The sequence below is a fragment of the Pangasianodon hypophthalmus genome, chromosome 7, assembly GCF_027358585.1.
Source record: "Pangasianodon hypophthalmus isolate fPanHyp1 chromosome 7, fPanHyp1.pri, whole genome shotgun sequence".
NCBI classification, from domain to species: Eukaryota; Metazoa; Chordata; class Actinopteri; order Siluriformes; family Pangasiidae; genus Pangasianodon; species Pangasianodon hypophthalmus.
Genome location: NC_069716.1, coordinates 12249437 through 12269680, shown reverse-complemented (window position 1 = coordinate 12269680; position 20244 = coordinate 12249437). Strand labels below are relative to the sequence as shown.

Sequence of the window (20244 nt, the reverse complement as noted above, 5' to 3'; positions counted from 1 at the left end):
AGAAGTAAGCTTTCTGATTACATAATAACTCTGGATGACCTTTCTGTTTCATCATGTGCAGCAGTAAAAGACCTTGGTGTGATTATCGACTCTAGTCTTTCTTTTGAAGCTCATGTAGATAATATAACGAGGATTGCTTTCTTTCATCTCAGAAATATTGCTAAAATAAGAAATATATTGTCACTACATGATGCAGAAAAATTAGTTCATGCTTTTGTTACCTCTAGATTGGATTATTGTAATGTCTTACTGTCTGGATGTTCCAGTAGATGCATAAACAAGCTCCAGTTAGTCCAGAATGCAGCAGCGAGAGTCCTTACTAGAACCAGAAGATATGACCACATCACCCCTATCTTATCCACACTGCATTGGCTCCCAATCAAATTTCGTATTGATTATAAAATACTACTATTGACCTATAAAGCACTAAATGGTCTCGCGCCACAGTACCTGAGCGAACTTTTGGTCTTTTATGATCCATCACGCCTACTCAGATCAAAAGGTGCAGGCTATTTGTTGGTACCTCGAATAATGCGGGCTACAGCTGGGGTAGAGCTTTCTCTTACAAAGCCCCACAGTTATGGAACAGCCTTCCACTTAGTGTTCGGGGCTCAGACACAGTCTCAGTGTTTAAGTCGAGGCTGAAAACATATTTGTTTAGTCAAGCCTTTTGTGAATAGTTTTCTTAGGTACAGGGGCAGGTCTGGAGGGTTTCAAAGGCATAGAGTGTTGTGGTGAACTGGGATGTTTGGATGTTGTCGCCCCCCCACTCTCACACGTTCACTCAGGTTTGTCGACGGTGGAGTGGCTGGCTGCCTTATGTCCCAGGGTGCCTTCATGTCTGTGTTAGCTTCTGGCTCTACTTTTAGTTATGCTGTCATAGCTAGTCTTGCCAGAGTCCCTGCTTGCACTCTGCATGCAAAGTACATCGTGCTTAACCATTAGAGGACAAAAGCTCACCTAACAATCTTTTCCTTTCTCTCCATCTCTCTCTCTCCTTCACTCTCTGTCGAGCTACACGCTACTTCTGAGATGCCAGTGATGCTGACCCCTTCTGCTCCTCCTCGCTGCCTGACCCATCCTGATGCCCTACTTCTGGTTGGAGTTCTCATCGGTTGAGTTCGCTCGCTGCTGCTGGGGATGGCCCCATATGGACTGCCTGAAGAACTGTTTGGATTGCTGGGGATGGTGCCACCTGGGGGCTGTGGAGATGGCTTGGGGATCACATATGGGGAATGGCTTGGGACTGCGATTGCTGTAGTGGCTTTGGGGCTGCAGTTGCCACGAGCAGCTTCGTACTCAGGACTCCATCAGTGGACAGTGGATAGATTTTCAACCAGCCGGACTTCTTGCAAAAACTGTGATGAATTTATTGGTTGCACAATTGCACTATTTGTCCATATAGTACACAATAGAAAGGATTTATTTATAATCGCACTATCCGTTGCACCCAGATGAGGATGGGTTCCCTTTTTGAGCCTGGTTCCTCTCAAGGTTTCTTCCTCATATCATCTCGCCACCGTCGCCACTGGCTTGCTCATTAGGGATAAATTCACAGTGATAAATTCAAATATTTACAATATATTTTTGTGGATCCATTTATCTCTGTAAAGCTGCTTTGTGACAATGTCCATTGTTAAAAGTGCTATACAAATAAAATTGAATTGAATTGAATTGAATATACAGTCAGGTCCATAAATATTGGGACAGTGACACAGTTTTGGTAATTTTGCCTCTGTACACCACCACAGTGGATTTGAAATGAAGCAGTCAAGATGTGACTGAAGCATAGACTTTCAGCTTTAATTCAAGGGGTTTAACAAAAATATTGCATTAACCGTTTAGGAATTACAGCCATTTTTTACAGAGTTCCTCCATTTTCACAGGCTCAAAAAGTAATGGGACAAACTAATATAATCATAAATATTAGGATTATTTTTATTACTTGGAGGTAAATCCTTTGCAGTCAATGACTACCTGAAGTCTGGACCCCATGGACATCACCAAATGCTGAGTTTCCTCCCTTGAGATGATTCGCCAGGTCTTTACTGCAGCCATCTTCAGTTGCTGCTTGTTTGTGGGTCATTCTGCCTTCAGATTTGTCTTCAGTAAGTTAAAAGCAGCTCAGTTGGGTTGAGGTCAGGTGACTGACTCGGCCATTTAAGAACATTTAATTTCCAAGCTCTTGGGCTGCTTTCACAGTATGTTTTGGGTTGTTATCCATCTGTACTGTGAAGCGCTGTCCTATCAGTTTTGCAGCATTTGACTGAATCTGAGCAGAAAGTATAGCTCTGTACACTTCAGAATTCATCCTGCTACTTCTATCAACAGTCACATTATCAATAAACCCCAGTGACCCAGTTCCATTGGCAGCCAAACATGCCCATGCCATAACACTGCCTCCACATGTTTGACGGATGATTTGGTATGCTTTGGATCATGAGCCCTTCCTTTCCTTCTCCATACTTTTCTCTTCCCATCATTCTGGTACAAGTTAATCTTGCATCAGAACTGCTCAGGCTTTTTTTTAGAGGTTTTTTAGCAAAGTCTAATCTGGCCTTTGTGTTCTTGAGTATTACCAGAGGTTTGCATCTTGAGGTAAACCATCTGTATTTACATTCATGAAGGTGGCTCTTGATTGTAGACTTTGACAATGATAGGCCTACCTCCTCCAGAGTGTTCCTGACTTGGCTAGATGTTGTGAAGGGGTTGTTCTTCAATAAGAAAAGAATTCTGCAATCATCCACTTTAGTTGTTTTCTGTGGTCTCCCAGGCCTTTTGGTGTTGCTGAGCTCGCCAGTGCATTCCTTCTTTTTAAGAATATACCAAATTGTTGATTTGGCCCTCCTAAAGTTTCTGCTATCTCTCTGATAGGTCTGTTTTGGTTTTTCAGCCTAATGATGGCCTCCTTCATTTGCATCAACACCTCTTTGGACGGCATATTGAGAGTTCCCATGAACAGCTACCAAATGCAAATTCAACACTTGGAATCACCTCCAGACCTTTTATCTCCTTAATTTATCATGATAGCAGGAGGAAACAGGCCACAGCCGGCCATGAAACTGCTTATCAGTCAATTGACCCGTTACTTTTAAGCCTGTGAAAATGGAGGGACTCTGTAAAAAATGGCTGTAATTCCTAAACGGTTAATGCAGTATTTTTCTTGAAGCCGTTGAATTAAAGCTGAAAGTCTACACTTCAGTCACATCTTGAGTGCTTCATTTCAAATCCATTGTGGTGGTGTACAGAGGCAAAATTACCAAAACTGTGTCACTGTCCCAATATTTATGGACCTGACCATATATATATATATATATATATATATATATATATATATATATATATATATATACACACACACACACACACATACACACACACATACACACACACCGATCAGCCATAACACTAAAACCACTCACAGGTGAAGTGAATAACATTGATTATCTCGTTACAATGGCAATGCTCTCAAGGGGTGCAATATATTAGGCAGTAAGTTAACAGTCAGTTCTTGAAATTGATCTGTTGGAATAAAAAAAAATGGGCAAGCATAAGGATCTGGCTGAGTTTGACAAGGGCCAAATTGTGATGGCTAGACGTCCGGATCAGAGCATCTCCAAAATGGCAGGTCTTGTGGGGTGTTTCCAGTATGCAGTCATTACTAAATACCAAAGGTGGTCCAAGGAAGGACAACTGGTGAACCGACGACAGGGTCATCAGTGCCCAAGGCTCGATCAAGCTGGGACATACCACATACCAGTGAGTATTCAAGATCTGGTGGATTAAGCAACGTGATAGCCCAAAGTCATGCCTCTACGCAACATCTCAGCACACAGAGTTTCAGAGGCACTATTCAAAATGATCTTCTGGGTCGGGATCCCTAAAGAGATCCTGACTGATCAGTGCACCACATTTATGTCATGCACCCTTCTTGAACTATACCAACTCTTAGGGATTAAATCGATTCATACCAGCATTTACCACTCTCAGATGGATGGACTGGTCGAGAGATTTAATCAGACCCTTAAAAATATGATTCAGAAGTTTATGCACAAGGACGCTCAGAAATGGGATAAGTGGCTTGAACCCCTATTATTCGCAGTATGAGCAGTCCCACAAGCCTCCACGGGGTTCTCCCCATTTGAATTACTATATGGGGACATTGTCAGAGAAAACTGGGAGGAGGGACCTTGCTACAGGCGCAAGAACTTCAAACCCGGCTGTATAGAAGGGACGCTCAGCTACGTTTTCACAGGGTGATAAAGTGCTCATATTATTACTCAGACATAGCTCCATAGGGCCTTTTGAAGCAAGTTGGGGACTTCAGCTAAGAGGTAAAGTGAACAGATAGAGGTGAGGCACAGCAGCTCAGTATCTTTAAACCATGGTCTAGTCCAATTTGTGACCATTCTTTTTGGGTTATTCAGAGCCCCAGCGACATTCCAATGACTCATGTACATAATCATCCATCCACACGCTGCCTATGCTGCTGCCTATCTGGATGACATTATTATTTATAGTAATGACTGGCAGTGACATGTTCAGTATCTGAGGGCTGTCCTGAGATCCTTGTGATGGATGGGACTCATGACAAACCCAAAAGAGTGCAATTGGACAGGTGGAAGTACAATATCTGGGCTTGCTTCCACTTGGGCCATGGGCAGGTGCGTCCCCAAATAGATAAGATGGCCTGCCCAAGACCAAAAAAGAAGTGAGATATTTTCAGGGGCTGGCTGGCTATTATCATAGGTTTTTGCGTAATTATTCAGATATCACCAGCCCGCTGAGTGACCTCACTAAAAAGGGAGTGCCAGATCCAGTGGACAGAGCTGTGGCAACAGGCTTTTATTCAGGTAAAAGCTGCACTCTGTGGCAGACAACTCTTACATCCTCCTGACATCTCTTTCCTCTTGGTTTTGCAGACTGACATGTCGAACAGTGGGCTGGGGGCCGTGTTGTCCTAGACAGTGGAGGCAGAGGAGCTCCTCATGCTCTACATCAGCCGTAAGCTCTCACTGCAAAAGAGCAATAGGGGTGTCTGGCCATCAAGTGGGCAGTCCTCACCCTCTAATACCATTTGCTGGGACAGATCTTCACCCTCAATTTGGACCATACCAAACTCCAGTGGCTCCACCGCAAGAAGGATGCCAACACATGCATGAGTCACATGCTTGGGCATAGATGGCTGTGGCAGGTTTCCTCTGTAGGTGGCACTGTCTTTATCTGTAATTATTATGTGTTATTCCAGCCTTTATTTTCATTATGCAGGATCTCTAATATGCTAATAGTTTAAAGGAGTTCAATCCAACTTCATAATATCTTTGCTTAGTAAATGTCAATAACCCCTCATTCTGTATTCTAAAAAAATGTGTAGTTTTAAGTCTGTTTCCAGATTCTTTATTTCTTGTTCTAATACCATCTGTTTTTTTTTCTTTTTGCATTTTCTTAAATGCTGTGTATGTTATTATGTGTCCTCTCAAACTGCATTTGCACCCTCCCATAATATAATTGGATTTACTATTACTGTATCATTTTATTGTTATTTAGTTATTTAATCGCCATAATTTTCCCCTCTGTTAGCTGTAACCTTAGCCAAAAAGTTTTAATATAACTGCTGCATTATCAGATAAAATCGTTGAATTGATGCTATAATTTTCAACTAATGAAAAGTCTTTTTTTTTTTTTTTTTTTAACATTCTCTTTATAAGGTTTTTTACATTGGCACAAAAACAATGTATTTTAACATCGTAATGATATATGGAAAAAGAAGAGAAGAGAGAAAAAAAAAAGGGGGGGGGGGGTTGCTTGCCTGCTTTCTTATTAAAATAATTAATAAAAGGCTTCCAGGCTACATAAAAATTTTTAGTTTTCTTTCTTAGGGAAAATCTGATCTTTTCAAGCTGCAGGTAGGACATAACTTTTTTAATCAATGCCGAGCAGTGGGGTGGATCTTTCTGTTTCCAGTTGAGCAAAATCAATCTACGTGCTAAGAGTGTAACGAATCCAAGCATTATATGCTGGTTTTTAGATAGCTCCATATTATCACTACTGACACCAAAAACAGCTAAAATTGGGTCTGGATCCAATTGCTTTCCCAACACTTCTGACAATAACTGAAAAACTGAAATCCAATAATTACTAATCTTAGGACAACTCCAAAACATATGTCCTAGTGATGCTGGAGTTTGACCACACCTATCACATAATGGGTCTACACAGGAAAACATCTTAGAGACCATGTCCAATACACAAGGAAGAAGAATGAACTTGTTCTTGTGCTTCATCCCATTGCCAGTCTTCGATATCTATTCCAAGGTCATCTTCCCATGCCGTCGTTAGATGCTCTAAAGAAGCATCACATTCTAGCTGTGATAATTTGTTATATACAATTGAAATTCCTCCTTTGGTAAATGGGTTCAGTAAAAACAGTGTCTCCATTTGAGAAGTTGACGGCTCACTAGGAAACGACGAAAAATCCTTTTGAGCAAAACTGCGAACCTGTAAGTATTTAAAAAAAATGTGTGCTAAGTAGATCAAATATCTGCTGTAACTGCTGAAATGTTGGAAAACATTTGTTAATAAACAAATTTTGAAAGGAGCGTACACCTTTATTGGACCAGATCAGAAATATGGGAGAAACGAATGATTAGCGATTAATGGGCTTAAAACAGAGCATGCTTGCCACTTAAAATGCTTCCTTATCTGTTTCCAAATTTTTAATGAATTGGAAACCACTGAATTGTTCAACTGAGTTGGAGGGGGGATAGACAAAGCTGAATAGATTAAAGCTGGCCAAGAGGAAGGTGAGCATGATTTATTTTCCATATCACACCATTCAATCGACCCCTCCTGCATTCCAAATGAGAGTGCTCTTATATTACATGCCCAGTAATACAGCTGAAAATGAGGTAGACCCATCCCTCCTTTCGGTTTAATCCCCTGTAAACATACTTTCTTGATTCTAGTTTTTTTTTTGTTCCAAATATATTGGGTAGTTATTCTATCCAAATTTTTGAAAAATGACTTATTAATGTAGACTGGGATACACTGAAAAAGAAATAGGTATTTGGGCAAAATACTCATTTTCACCATGTTAATGCAACCTGCTAAAGAGAGAGGGAGATTGGATCACTTCTTAAAAGTGTGTTGTGTTTTCGTACAGCTTCAGAAAATTTTCTTTAAAAAGTGTAGAAAAACATTTAGTTATGGTGATCCCTAGATATTTAAATGAGTTTACTACTTTAAAAGGAAGAGATGACAGTGCTTCTAATTGGGTTTTAGGGTTGATCGGGAATATAACACTTTTAGAAAAATTAATCTTATATCCTGAGATTTTTCCAAATTGTTCTAAAATTGACATAATGGTGGGAACTGATTGTAAGGGGTTAGAAATGTAAACTAGAAGGTCATCTGCATATAGCGATACTTTGTATTCCCTTCCCCCTCTTATTATCCCACTATAGCCCGTGGATGCACGTAGAGAAATTGTTAAGGGTTCTATAGCTAAAGCAAATAGCAGGGGTGACAGAGGACAACCCTGTCTTGTAGATCGACTTGTTTGTACAGAAGCTTGAGGGTGGGCATATAGTAATTTAATAAATGAAATAAAATTAGAACCAAATCCAAATTTCACCAAAGTGGTGAAAAGATAATCCTACTATAATCTATTTCTAGTATTCTGTCCGTTAATTTCTTTTTTTGTTCTTTACATTGGTTCCTGATTGAGACACTATGAGAAATAATTTGTCCGCGCATGTACGCTTTAAATGCTTCCCAAATTGTGGATTTAGAAACATCTACCGTATTGTTTGTCTCTACATATAACCTTATTTGATCTCTGGTTTGTTCTACAAATGTCTTGTCTGCTAACAAATTATTATCAAATCTCCATTTAATCATGTCATATTTGGTTTCAAATACTACCTGAAGAACTAAGGGGCTATGGTCCGATATCACCATTGCTTCATAATCACAATGTGTGACTGCTGCAATCTATTAAAAAATAGTCTATCCTAGAGAATGTGTGATCAACTAGAGAAAAAAATTAATATTTTCGTTGGTTTGGAAAGGTGAATCTCCATGGATCTATTATTTTAAATGACTTCATAAACCTTTGTTTATGATTTGGGTAGGAGTACCGTTCTATTTGAAGATCTGTCTAAGATCTATCTGGGTCTAACACAAAGTTAAAATCACCCCCATTATCAACTGATGAGTATCCAGATTAGGCAAGATGTTCAAAACAGAAGATATAAATTGTTCATCATCTATATTGGGAGCATATATATTGACAAACAATACTGGTGTGTTATACAGTTTCCCCACTACTATAACATAACATCCTTTGGAATCAGAAATAACTTTTGTTGCAGTAAATTGTATACCCTTCTTTGTGAGTATTGCTGTACCTCTAGACTTAATGTTAAAGTTTGAATGAAAGACTTGATCCACCCATCTTCCTCTTAATCGGCTCTGGTCTTGGTTCTTTAAATGCGTTTCTTGTAAAAATGTGATATCAGCTCCCAGATGTGCTAATACATTTCCCCGTTTTATCGCTCTGCTGAGCCCTTTACAATTCTATGAAATAAACTGAACATGATTTTTCTTAACAGCATTTACTTTCCTGCTAGTCATGATCAGGGTTTTGAGAAATATTGTGGGAAGCAGCATTCAAAGTATAAGAGGAAACAGGGAAGAGAAAAAAAAAAAAGAAAAAGTGCCAATATTTGTTTTTTTTAGCAACCAAAAAACTTGAACAATTTGAACAATAGCTCGGTTTACCTTTTTTTGATTGAAAGTCACACAAAAAAGAACAGAGCAAGTTTAGAAAACCCTTTTTACCCATAACATTAACAAAAAGGATAGTAAACCGTCTGACTTACCACTTAGCTCCTTTCCAAAAACATTACAGAAAAAGTACTCTATAGACCTATTTACACACTTGTATTTCTTTCACTTTAACATGTTTGGTGCGGTCTTGTCCCGTTAGACTTTACTAATATCCAGAGATCTGTTTAAATTATTCTGTCCGAACGTGCTGAGAATGATAATAGACACCCGATAATCGGATACTCAAGCCTCACATATCGGCCATCTAGGTTTGAGACTTCTTTTCAAGAAATTTCTCTGCCTCTCGAGGGAGTTCAAATGTGCATCTGATTCCGTCCACAGTGATTGTCAGTTTGGCCGGATAGAACAGACTGTAATTTATCCTGGGGGCTCGCATCCTGGCTTTCACAAGATTGAATGCGGCTCGAAGTTTGCCAACCTCTGGACTCACATCGGGAAAGATATGCACAGGGGATCCTTTGTAGTAGAGACGGCCTTTATTTCTGGATAACTTCAGAATTTTTTCTTTGTTCGAATAGTAGTGGAAGTGAGCAATTAATTCCCTGGGCCTCTCACCCGATTTCGGTTTTGGCGCGAGAGTCCGGTGTGCATGATCTACAGTCATACTGGAATCCCCCAAGTCTTCGGCTCCGAATATCTCCAGTAGCAGGTCTTTGATGAATCGGATTTCCAGCCTCCACTCCTTCTGGAATCCCGACGAATCTTAAATTCTGTCTCTGGCTACGATTCTCCAAATCCATACATTTCTCCTGCATTTTCTTGTGTTCTTTAGCTATGCATTCGTGAGACTGTTCAAGTCTGTCCATCGTGTCACTCAGGGTTTTCCCCATCTCTGTGCACTCATTCGCCGACTCAGCCTGTGCTTTATCTAAGGCTGCTAGCTCTGGGAAGATTTCCTCTCATAGCGCACACAGGTCCTCTTTCATCTCCTCTCGATTCTTTTGCACCTCCAGATGAAGGCATTCCTTGAGCGATTTAATGTCTTTAATCACTGCCTCACGATGCGTACGTAGTTCCACTCTGAGTGCACTCAACGAAATGGGAGAATTGCTGTCGTCTTCGTCCATCTTTTTCACTGCTTTCTGCTTTTGTATTACGCTGGATTGTCGATGTAACTTTTTTGCTCGAGCTCGGTTTCATGTCGAAAAGTTTGTTGTTATGACTCTGACAGAAATGTAAAGGCTTTACTTGGTTAATTAGTCTATTTAGCAATAATTAGTTATTTATTTGAGGAGCTCCCTTCTATGCTGCTCATTCCATGCAGGCAGAAGCGGAAGTCCCGAAAAGTCATTTTTAAACATATAGAAGTATAACCTATTGTAAGTTGAGAATCTTCCTGAACAGAATGTGTACTCTGTATCAATAATCCAATTAGTTTTCTCAAAGGGTACATGTGGTTTAATAATTGTGGCTACACCCCTTCTTCTTGTTCCACATGCGCTATAAAATATTTGTCCTTCATTTTGTGACTTTTCCCCAATTCCTCATGCATGTGTCTTTTTAAGCAGGTTTCCTATAAGAACAGTATATCCACTTTTTCTTTCTTTACCTGCACAAGCATCTTTTTTCTTTTGATTGGACCACTGATATTGACATTTACAAATATAATATTTCGCTTAAACATAATATTGATGATTTATATCATGCTTTTTCCCATATATTTACGTTGGGTGGAACATAAAAATAGGAAAAAGGTAGGTAGATTTCCTTTTCCACCTTAAAGCATGGGTGGGTTACTATTTAAAACATTAAGTGATTTTATAAAGTAATACTATATTAACCACCTAATCACGTTATCGACTTATCGTACGATATATGGACATGACCTTGATCATTTTTCCTGACCTTGATATTGCCCATTGCGTTTACATGCATGTTTGTTTACATAAGAATGAATGTCACCAGTGTTTAGGTCTAGGCTGATAACATATTTGTTTAGTCAAGCATTTGGGAAAAAGTTTTTACTTAGGTAAAGGAGCAGGTCCGGAGTGTTCACAGGCATAGAGTGTTGTGGAGAACTGGGATGTTTGGATGCTGTCGCCCCTCTATAACAAGTAAGGTTTCTGTTTTGTCAGTTTTACTTTAAGGAAGCTGGTGTCCATTCATGATTTTATATTATGAATACATTCAGTTAAGGATTGCATGTTAAAAGCTGGCTTCCAGGGTAAGTGGGGCCCTAGGAGACAGGCTGAATGGCTGCACTCTTTTGGGCATGTCTGGCAAGAACCAATTTTCTTTGTCACAACCTGTACGTGTACAATTTGAGGGGCTGTGATTCTGTTATACGGACTCAATTTTGGGTTGGTAATAATCAAACTGGTACCTAGCTTGGCATGGACATTTTTAAAAGGATTGAAACGATTTACTTCTTTCTGAGAATTGTATTACATCTAGTCTTTTTTTCTACACCTATTCCTATTCGCCAAGCTGGAGATCATTGTGTTGTGGCTTCTACAGATGTGGCCAGTGAGAGTGCGCGTCAGAAGAAAAGGGATCCTGCGATTTCATGTGGTACCACGCAGGATACTGCATGAAAGACACGACAAGACCAGTAGGGGACAGTCATGCTTCATTTGAACAAACATATCTCGCTAGTAGATATAGTAGTTCTGCCAGGACATATACTGTATACAGCCTATACTCTTTTTCCAACCAAATGGTGCTGTTTCTTGTACTGAAGCCCATGATCTGCTTGTGCTTCGCCAGTGGATCTGTGAACCTCTCTCAGAACTGTTTTGCAACAAGCAGCAGAGCACATTAAACGTCGTGGAGATACTGTGTGTTGAGCTAGAGCAGTGGTTCTTAACTGGTTTGGCCATGGGACCTACATTTTCCCATGATCATTAAGCCGTGACCCAAATTTTTTGAAATTTGAACCAAGCAAATTTATTTCTCAGAAATGTTTATCATACACACAATACTAACATGAACTGTTAATAAAACATATTGACACTTATCCTGATGAATAGAATGAACATCATACTTGCATGCTAATCCTAAGCAGCAGACTGATGAAAAGAATCATAACTGCATTTACATCTAATATGACAACTATCTCATAATAAACATGAGCTGTTTCACTTAACAGACATTTGGGAAGCTAATGAGATAACTGGGGATATGCTTTACTCCTGATAAGAGTTTTAAAGTGTGGGGTGATGGTAGACAGGGCTGCCATGCTCAATGTCCAGTCTGTTCCTCTGCTTTGACTTAAGCTGGACCAAAGCAGAGAAACCACTTTCGCACAGATAGGTAGTGCTGAATGGTAGGATGATTTTGACTGCATGAGTGGCGATGTACGGATACTCAGAAATCACATCACTGCACCCAAACTGGGAGAGGCTTACCTCACTGAATTTCTTTTTCGGCATCTGATCACATGACGGCTCCACCAGCGGATTCTCTTCATTGCTTGGCAATGTGATGCTTTCCATGTCGATTCCAAAGGGATTGCGTATCCAGTGATCATCTCCATGTTTCTGCGGGAAGTAGTCATTAAACCGAAGTTGCAGTTTACTGAGATGTGCCGTGACAGTTCTCTTCAGTGCATTTTTTCCTGAGGTATCCAGCTGTTGTGCTTCATTACAAGCGCTGGGATGACATGTCTTCTGCTATTGTGTGGGGTTTCTTGGCCTTTGCAATACGGTGAGCTATGTAGTAAGATGCGCGGAGTGCCTGTACTTGTTTTGAACATGATGATGTTAGGCACTTTCGTGATGCCCTCAGCTCCTGGAGTCATCTTTGAAAATACTCAACAGGTTTGTCTTTGCAAGCCGGGTGTTTTGTTTCTAAATGACATTTTAATTTGGATGGTTTCATGCTGTCTTGTGCACTTCATTACATACAACACACTGAGGTTTCAGGCCCATTTTGTCGTCAATGTACGCAAATCCATATTTTATATATTCGGGGTCATACTTGCGCTTCACCATATTTATTGCTCAAATAAAATAATTATTTGACCTTGTCACCATTCAATTAGAGGAAACGTCAATTACCTATTTTTAATGGTGGGGGTGACTCAAAGTCTTTACAGCACATGGTTCCTTTCTCAAATCCTCATGTTCCTTAAACCCAAAAACATAGCACTAAAGTAGAGATAACAGCTCTGGTTTGAACCAGTTTTACTCTTCACTATGCTTATCCCCCTCATCTTCCTCCTCATGTGTGAACTGCAGGTGATTTTACTCTGTTTAGTACACAAAAGGATAGACCGTTTTTCTGCTTCAATCACTTGCTACATGCTTGCATTCATACTTCTGTCTTGGAATAAATTCTGACATGTAATTTTTATTTTAAGTCTCTGTTTGTCTCATTTTTGACTTAAGGCTGTGTGTCACAAAGAAAGAAATATTAAACATTACCTCTCGATGATGGGGGTCCACAAGCATCATGACAGGTTTTGGATTATTATTGAACATTGGCAGTTTTAGAATGCCAAGGGAAATCAAGCCCATGACCATGAGTGGTACAATGAACCTCCTCCTGGATGAAAGAGCAGACGAAAAAGGACCTATTATAATTTGACGAACAGATTTATTGAGATTATATTATGCAGGTTTTATTATTGTACTACCAAATTATGCAACCTAACTCATCACTCTGTATTCAATATTCATGTACTTATCTGTATTGCAGGTTATTAACAGTTAGATTGACTTCATGGAATGTAACAGGAATTAGCTCTCAAGCCAAAAGAAAATAAATAATGATTTATTTCCATTAATTGAACTCCTTGAAGACATTTCCTTTTTACAATAAACACTCTTTCAGAGACCAAGAAGCTTAATGGTTAAGTAGATTGGCCAGAAACATCATGCCACCTTCAATTCTTAAAAAAAAAAAAAAAAAAAAGAGTCATGTTTCAATTTTGATCAGTAAAAAATATCCCATACTCTGACTGTAACTATTACAGTTCCTGAGGGTCCTGATTTTTGTTATAAACACCGTTGGTGTCGACACAGTAATAATTGCTAACGTTTTTATATTATATTATATATATATATATATATATATATATATATATATATATATATATATATATATATATATATATATATATATATTTGAATTTCAAAGACCCTTTATTACAAATTCTAAAACATTGTCCAGTTAATCAACATATTATTAACAAGTAGAAAAGCAATTATCTTAGGAAGGTTGCAAAAAACAGGCTGTCTTCAATAACCTCACACAAAGTACCTTTATAACACCAAATCAGATCAAAAGAAACAAGATCATTCATGGCTTTAAAATATCGAAAATCAATTAAATTTCTTGATTTCACTGAATTGAAAAACACTGCCTCTAAATTACAACTCAAGTTTTGTTCAGTTATGTGTTTTCTAGTTTTATAAATTGCAATTTTAGCTTGGCCTAGGAAAAAGTTCAAAAGTTGACACTTATACCGGTGTATAACATATTTAAACCCACAAATAATAATTCCAACAGACAAAGTTTCTCCAAAACAAACAAATACATTCTGTAAAATAGAAAACAATGGCTTTAGTCTGACACATTGCATAAATGCATGGAACACAGTTTCTCTCTGATAACAAAATGGGCAATCATGACCAACACCAGGATTTAAAACCGAAATAAAAGCATTAACTGCAACTGCACCATGTAAAATTCTCCACTGTAAATTCCCAACTTTCTTGGTTAATGGTGACTTATACAGAGCTTTCCATTCTGGTTTTGTGCCCTCCTTCATCTGGAGTACGGTACGCCAGGGAGTATCCACCCTATTATGAAAAGCACTCTTATTCAAGGATTTCACACAACTTTTATACAATGCTTTTCCAGAAGCCAGCTCTGAACCGATTAATGTCAAGTTTTCAGAATACAAAAAAACACCTTTACACTCTTCTAAATTAGGTGATAAGAACAGATTAGGAAAGGCATCTCTGGAGTTTGGAATAATCAATCCCTCGGCATAGTCCTCCAGCAATTTGAATTCTTCCACTGTGAAAGCAGACCTCCACTTTTCAAGAAGTTTAGCCACTATGCGTGTTGAATGAAAACCCAAATGTCCAGCTACTGAGTCAATATTCTTGAAGCCTTTTCCTGCTAGCCGCGATAGATGTCTAAGGGTTATCACTCCAGAAGAGAGAAGAATTCCATCAAGAGCAGGGAGAGGGCCTTCACAAGATATATCCAAGCGAGAACTATAAATTAAAGGTTCTTGTAACACCCAATGCAAGGAACTTGTATTACTCTTATTGTGTATTTATAGTGTATTGCACTATAAATAAAGTCCAAACTTTAAAAAGGTTACGATAAAAAATGGGCAACTTGGACAAGTTCATCTTTTTAGGATTCAACCAGAACAAAGGCTTGTCCCAACCTAAGCCTTCAAAATTCTGCAGGATAGCAAAAGCAATAGATTTCCAGTTTGAGTCCGCTTGACCAGTCAAAACTCTCTGTGCAAATTGAAGCCGAAAAGCTGCTGTTCTGCTCTGTAAATGTATGAGTCCATGGCCTCCTTCTTCCTTGGGCAAATACAAAACAGCTTTTGGAACCCAGTGCAGCTTGTCCCAAAAAAAAATCAATTAAAATTGACTGAATTCTTAACAAAAAATCTGGTGGAGGATCAACACAAATAAGCCAATGCCAGAGAGAAGATGCTACCAAGTTACTTATAGTCAGTACACGCCCCCTATATGACATTTTTGGAAGCAAAAAATTCCACCTGTTATTTTTTCAAAAACCCCTTCAAAGTTTTTTTGTACAACCATTTCATTCCCTAAAAACACTCCAAGGTATTTAAAACCTTCCCTAGTCCAGGTTAAACCATCTGGGAGGTTTGGTTCTCCGCTTAACCATCTTCCAACCAGTATGGCTTCACTTTTAGACCAGTTTACTTTTGTTGAAGGAACCAATTTAAAAACCTCTAATAATTTTGACAACAAATTCACACTAGCATACCAGACAGGGCACACCCTTGTCTAACACCTCTTAAAACTTTAAAAAGAGCCCATAAGTCACCATTAACTTTCAATATGCTTTCAACGTCACTGTACAGAACCTTTATCATAGAAATGAAATTTGGACTAAAGCCAAACGCTGCTAAAACATTCCATAAATAATTGTGCTCAACACGATCAAGCCTTTTCCTGGTCCAAAGACATCAGACCAAAATCTAAGTTGAGACTCTTACCAAAATCCAAAACATCCCTAATAAAAGATATGTTATCAAAAATTCGTCTACCAGGTACACAATAAGTCTGGTCAGGATGGATCACTTGTTCCAATATTTCTCCCAAACTATTAGCCAGAGCCTTGGAGAGCAATGTATAACTCACCGGTCTCCAGTTTTTAATGTCGTTCAAGTCTCCCTTTTTTGGCAGCAAAGTGAAGATTGCTCTACGGCAACTTGTGGGTAGCTGTCCATTAGCTAGGCTTTCCTCAAGCACCTCCAGTAGATTTGAACTCACCTCTGACCAAAAAGACTTATAAAATTCGGCTGGTAGCCCATCAACTCCAGGCACTTTGCCACACTCCATACTTTGGAGAGCTCTTTCCAACTCCTCCAGAGTTAAAGCTTTACTGAGTTCAGCGTTAGCTTCTTCGGATAACTGAGGTAAATTCTCAAGAAAGACATTACCAGCAGTTTGTTCATGGGTGAGTTCACTTTTGTACAGTTTTTCATAAAAACTTACTGCTCTTTTTTGAATGTCAGAGGGGTCTGACAACAAGACTCCGGTATCTGAGCATAAGGCATGAATAAACCTTCTTTGCCCATTTTTCATTTCTAAATTGAAGAAAAATTTTGAGGGTTCATCCACCAATTCTACGCTCTGAAAGTGTGACCTGACCAGAGCTCCTTGTGTAACTGTATCTAGAAGTTCAGCTAAAGAGCTAAAACTAACTTTTTTTTTTACATTAAATGTTTCAAAATGGGTCGAATCTCCTGTACTATCAGCAAGCCCCTGAAGTTCTACTAATTCTTTCTCTATTGCTTTTATCGAGCAGGTTATGTCTCTCGTGACGTTGCGAGTATATTGTTGGCACAACTGCTTGATCTGTGCTTTTACAACATCCTACCACTGCTGTAAAGACCAGAAAGATGATTTTGTTGATGATTTTTCCAAAACTCTTTAAAAATCTCTTTGTAATGTTTGTCACATAATAAATTGTTATTGAAATGCCAGTAAGCACTTTTAGGCTTAATGGAACTTAAAGACACAACACACTGTATCAAACTATGATCAGAAAAGCATACTGGAATGATTGAACAACTTCTGAAAAAGCCAAGCTGGTGCTTAAATCCATAAAATCTAAATTATCATAAGCATGAGCCCATGTATATTGCCTTTGAGTACCATGAAAATTTCTCCAAACATCAGCAATCTCATGTGACTTCAATAATTGAATAAGACGCTTTTGTGAAGGCATATGCGGTTCAACATGATTTCTATCTAGAATGTGCTCAGTGCAATTGAAATCCCCACCTAGAAATAATAAATCCTCGGGATTACAATTACATAAAACATTACTCAAAGTATCTAGAAAAAACACTCTTTCCAGTGCATTGGTTGGAACATACACACAAATAAAAAACAAAGAACAATTTTCAAACTGAGCTATAACTTTTAAAAGTCTACCTTTTATAATCTCCTCTACCTGATAAGAACAGGTAATGGATAGAGAGTAGGAATTGCAACCCGAAGGTGAACCTGAAGGTTGTGAGTTCGAGTCTTGGGTCCGGCAGGGATTGTAGGTGGGGGGAGCGAATGACCAGCGCTCTCTCCCACCCTCAATACCACGACTGAGGTGAGACCCTTGAGCAAGGCACCGAACCCCCAACTGCTCCCCTGGTGCCGCGGCAAAAAAAAAAGAAAAAAAAAAGGCTGCCCACTGCTCCGGGTGTGTGTTCACTACTGTGTGTGTGCACTTGGATGGGTTAAATGCAGAGCACAAATTCCTAGTATGGGTCACCCTACTTGGCCACAAGTCACTTCACTTCAAATCACCATGTGTTTCTTGAGCAAACAAAACAACAATTTTCTTCTGTTTAATTATCTCAAATAATTGAAATCTTTTCTTGATCTCTCTAGCTCCATTTACATTTAGAGAGGCAACAAAAATTTCTCCCATAAGTGAAAAGATAATACCATAAAAGGAACACCTAAAAAAAAGAACACACAAAGAGATGATATTTATGCATTATCATTACCAACATTTGGCCCTGATTGGGCATTAAGTTTAGCAAGAATTTTCTTTAGACAATACACTTCCTGGTTAGTGTATCACTCCTAAAAGCCTTTGCTTTTTCAATAAATTGTAACACATCAGGGAAGTATTCTTCAACTTGAACTTTTCTTGCATTTTTTGTCACTTTGAGAAAAGACTTTATATCGTTCACAGTGTAAGCCCGGCTGGAGAATCCACTCTGAGGTAAACTACATGAAATGCTACATTCAGAAAAATCACTTTCACTTTCTGTATCAGTCTGACTCAATTCATAGTTATCCATTCTTTTTGCCTGTGTGCTCAAGTAGTGTTGCTTTAGTCTTCTCTTTTGAGGCGTTTTAAAAGCACAATCTTCTGAATCCATGACAGAACACTGATTCTGCTCTATATTGGCTGAATAAGGTTGCTGAGCAACCGCAGCAGAGCCATCACTGTTTCGCGACTAATTCACCTGACACGCTAACTGAACACTCACAGCGGATGCTTTATCCCTTTCCGCATCGTCAACAACATTCTCCCCTTCCGTAGGCATCACTTCTGTAATTCTCTCAGCATCTACTGTTGGTACAGTTTTTTTGCGCCACACTTGTTTCAGGCACCTCAACAACAGTAGGCAAGGCAGCACTAACATTCTCCTCATCACAAGTAATGACATTTCTCTCACCATCAGCCGGTGGATGACTATTATCTGGCTTATTCAATTTGCTTGGACAAGCTCGGTGTCCTGATTCACCACATCCAAAACACTTCATGCTATTTGTTGTAGCAAAAATGACAATGACAAAAATGACAACTGAGTACCTACTGACAACTTTGCACCCAACTGGAATCATCTTAATCGGAGAAACCAATTTACCATAACGAGAGAGCATTCTAGTCAGAACTTCCTTTGAAAGGAAAGGTGGCACATTGGATAAAGTCACTTTTTTCGAAGGAGTAGAAAGAGGGAGTACAGGAGTAAAAATACTGTTAACCACTACCCCACTCTCTACAACCTGGTTCGCTAAATCAACTGTTTTCACAAATACAACAATAGCACTGTTCATGCGAGACGCGGACAGAATATTCTCCGGCCCAACCACTTCTCCTACAGCCAGGCTGCAATCTTCTACAGTTACAGGTGAGTCTACCTTCACACCATGACACCGCGTCAAGAAATCAAAACTCCCACTACCTGAAGCAGCCATGCTCCCAGTACAAAACCGGGAGCAGACGCCCTGGTATATTAAGTACCTCCGTACACTTCCCAACTAATCTCACAAAACAGATGAATTAAAACCATCCAGAGAATTATACAAAAAAGGTAGAAAGATAGAAAAAGTAGAACACTCGTACCTGGCACACACGCCAAACGCTCACACTCAACGCTCCGCCCACTCACTCAGCACATGCGCACAGAAAGAGACAGAGAGAGGGTGAAACAGACAGAGAGAGACAGAGGAAGACTCCTCTAACTTCTTTCATAGCTGTTTCTCAAAACCATTTTTACCCACTGGATCACAAATATAGCCAGCAACTTCAATGCAGTTTTAAAACCACACAGGGAATCCTATACACATAGTTGTTTAATTCACCAAGCATAATTAAACAATCGATACCAGATTACGCACTGCTGGAGATTTGGAAACTACAAAACTAGGTATTCTTGAATAATCTAACACTCCCCACATCACGAAACCTTCTTGTGCATTGACAGTTTTCTAACTAATAACACTACTGCACACAGATTAATAAACATATTCACTGTATTGAGATCTCACATCCCTATCAGCAGTCCTAGCAAATTCAGAAACCTGATCTTCCCCACAATGTTGTTTTAATAACTCTCTGGTCAGAGAAACCCGAATTCAATTCCTAATTCCAACAAGAATATTCATCCTTTTTAGAACTCAACAGTACACTGCATATCTGCAGTAAAGAGTAAAAATCAAGTAGAAACAGCAAAAACACAGTGCAGTAAAAAACATGAAGTGTCTCAAAAAACTACAGTCCAAATTATTTAAAGAATTTCAAAATGCTTGTCATGGTTTTCATAACATTGTTTTAAAAAACAACAGAATTCTTAGAATTATTATTATAATTTCATAACTGCTTCAATCTCCCAAGACCCTATGAAAATAAACCCTATGGAAATAATATCCTATAAATTAAAATGTATCTTTAAACTTAACTTCACACCATTACTTCTGTCAAAAACTG

The 20244-nt window shown here is 39.0% G+C and overlaps 1 protein-coding gene across 4 annotated transcripts in view; it reads right to left on the bottom strand.

Annotated features, from left to right (window-relative positions):
• st3gal5 (ST3 beta-galactoside alpha-2,3-sialyltransferase 5) overlaps window positions 1-20244 on the bottom strand; it is a 96175-nt gene that overhangs the window by 47455 nt on the left and 28476 nt on the right. For 3 of the 4 annotated variants that reach the window (XM_026940337.3, XM_026940335.3, XM_053235618.1), the window contains exons 3-4: window positions 13215-13335; window positions 12198-12329 (exon numbers count right to left, since the gene is read on the bottom strand). In XM_026940337.3, the coding sequence (XP_026796138.1) occupies window positions 12198-12329; window positions 13215-13335 (253 nt within the window). The remainder of the gene's footprint in view (window positions 1-12197; window positions 12330-13214; window positions 13336-20244) is intronic. The other variant, XM_026940336.3, reaches the window with a different exon arrangement.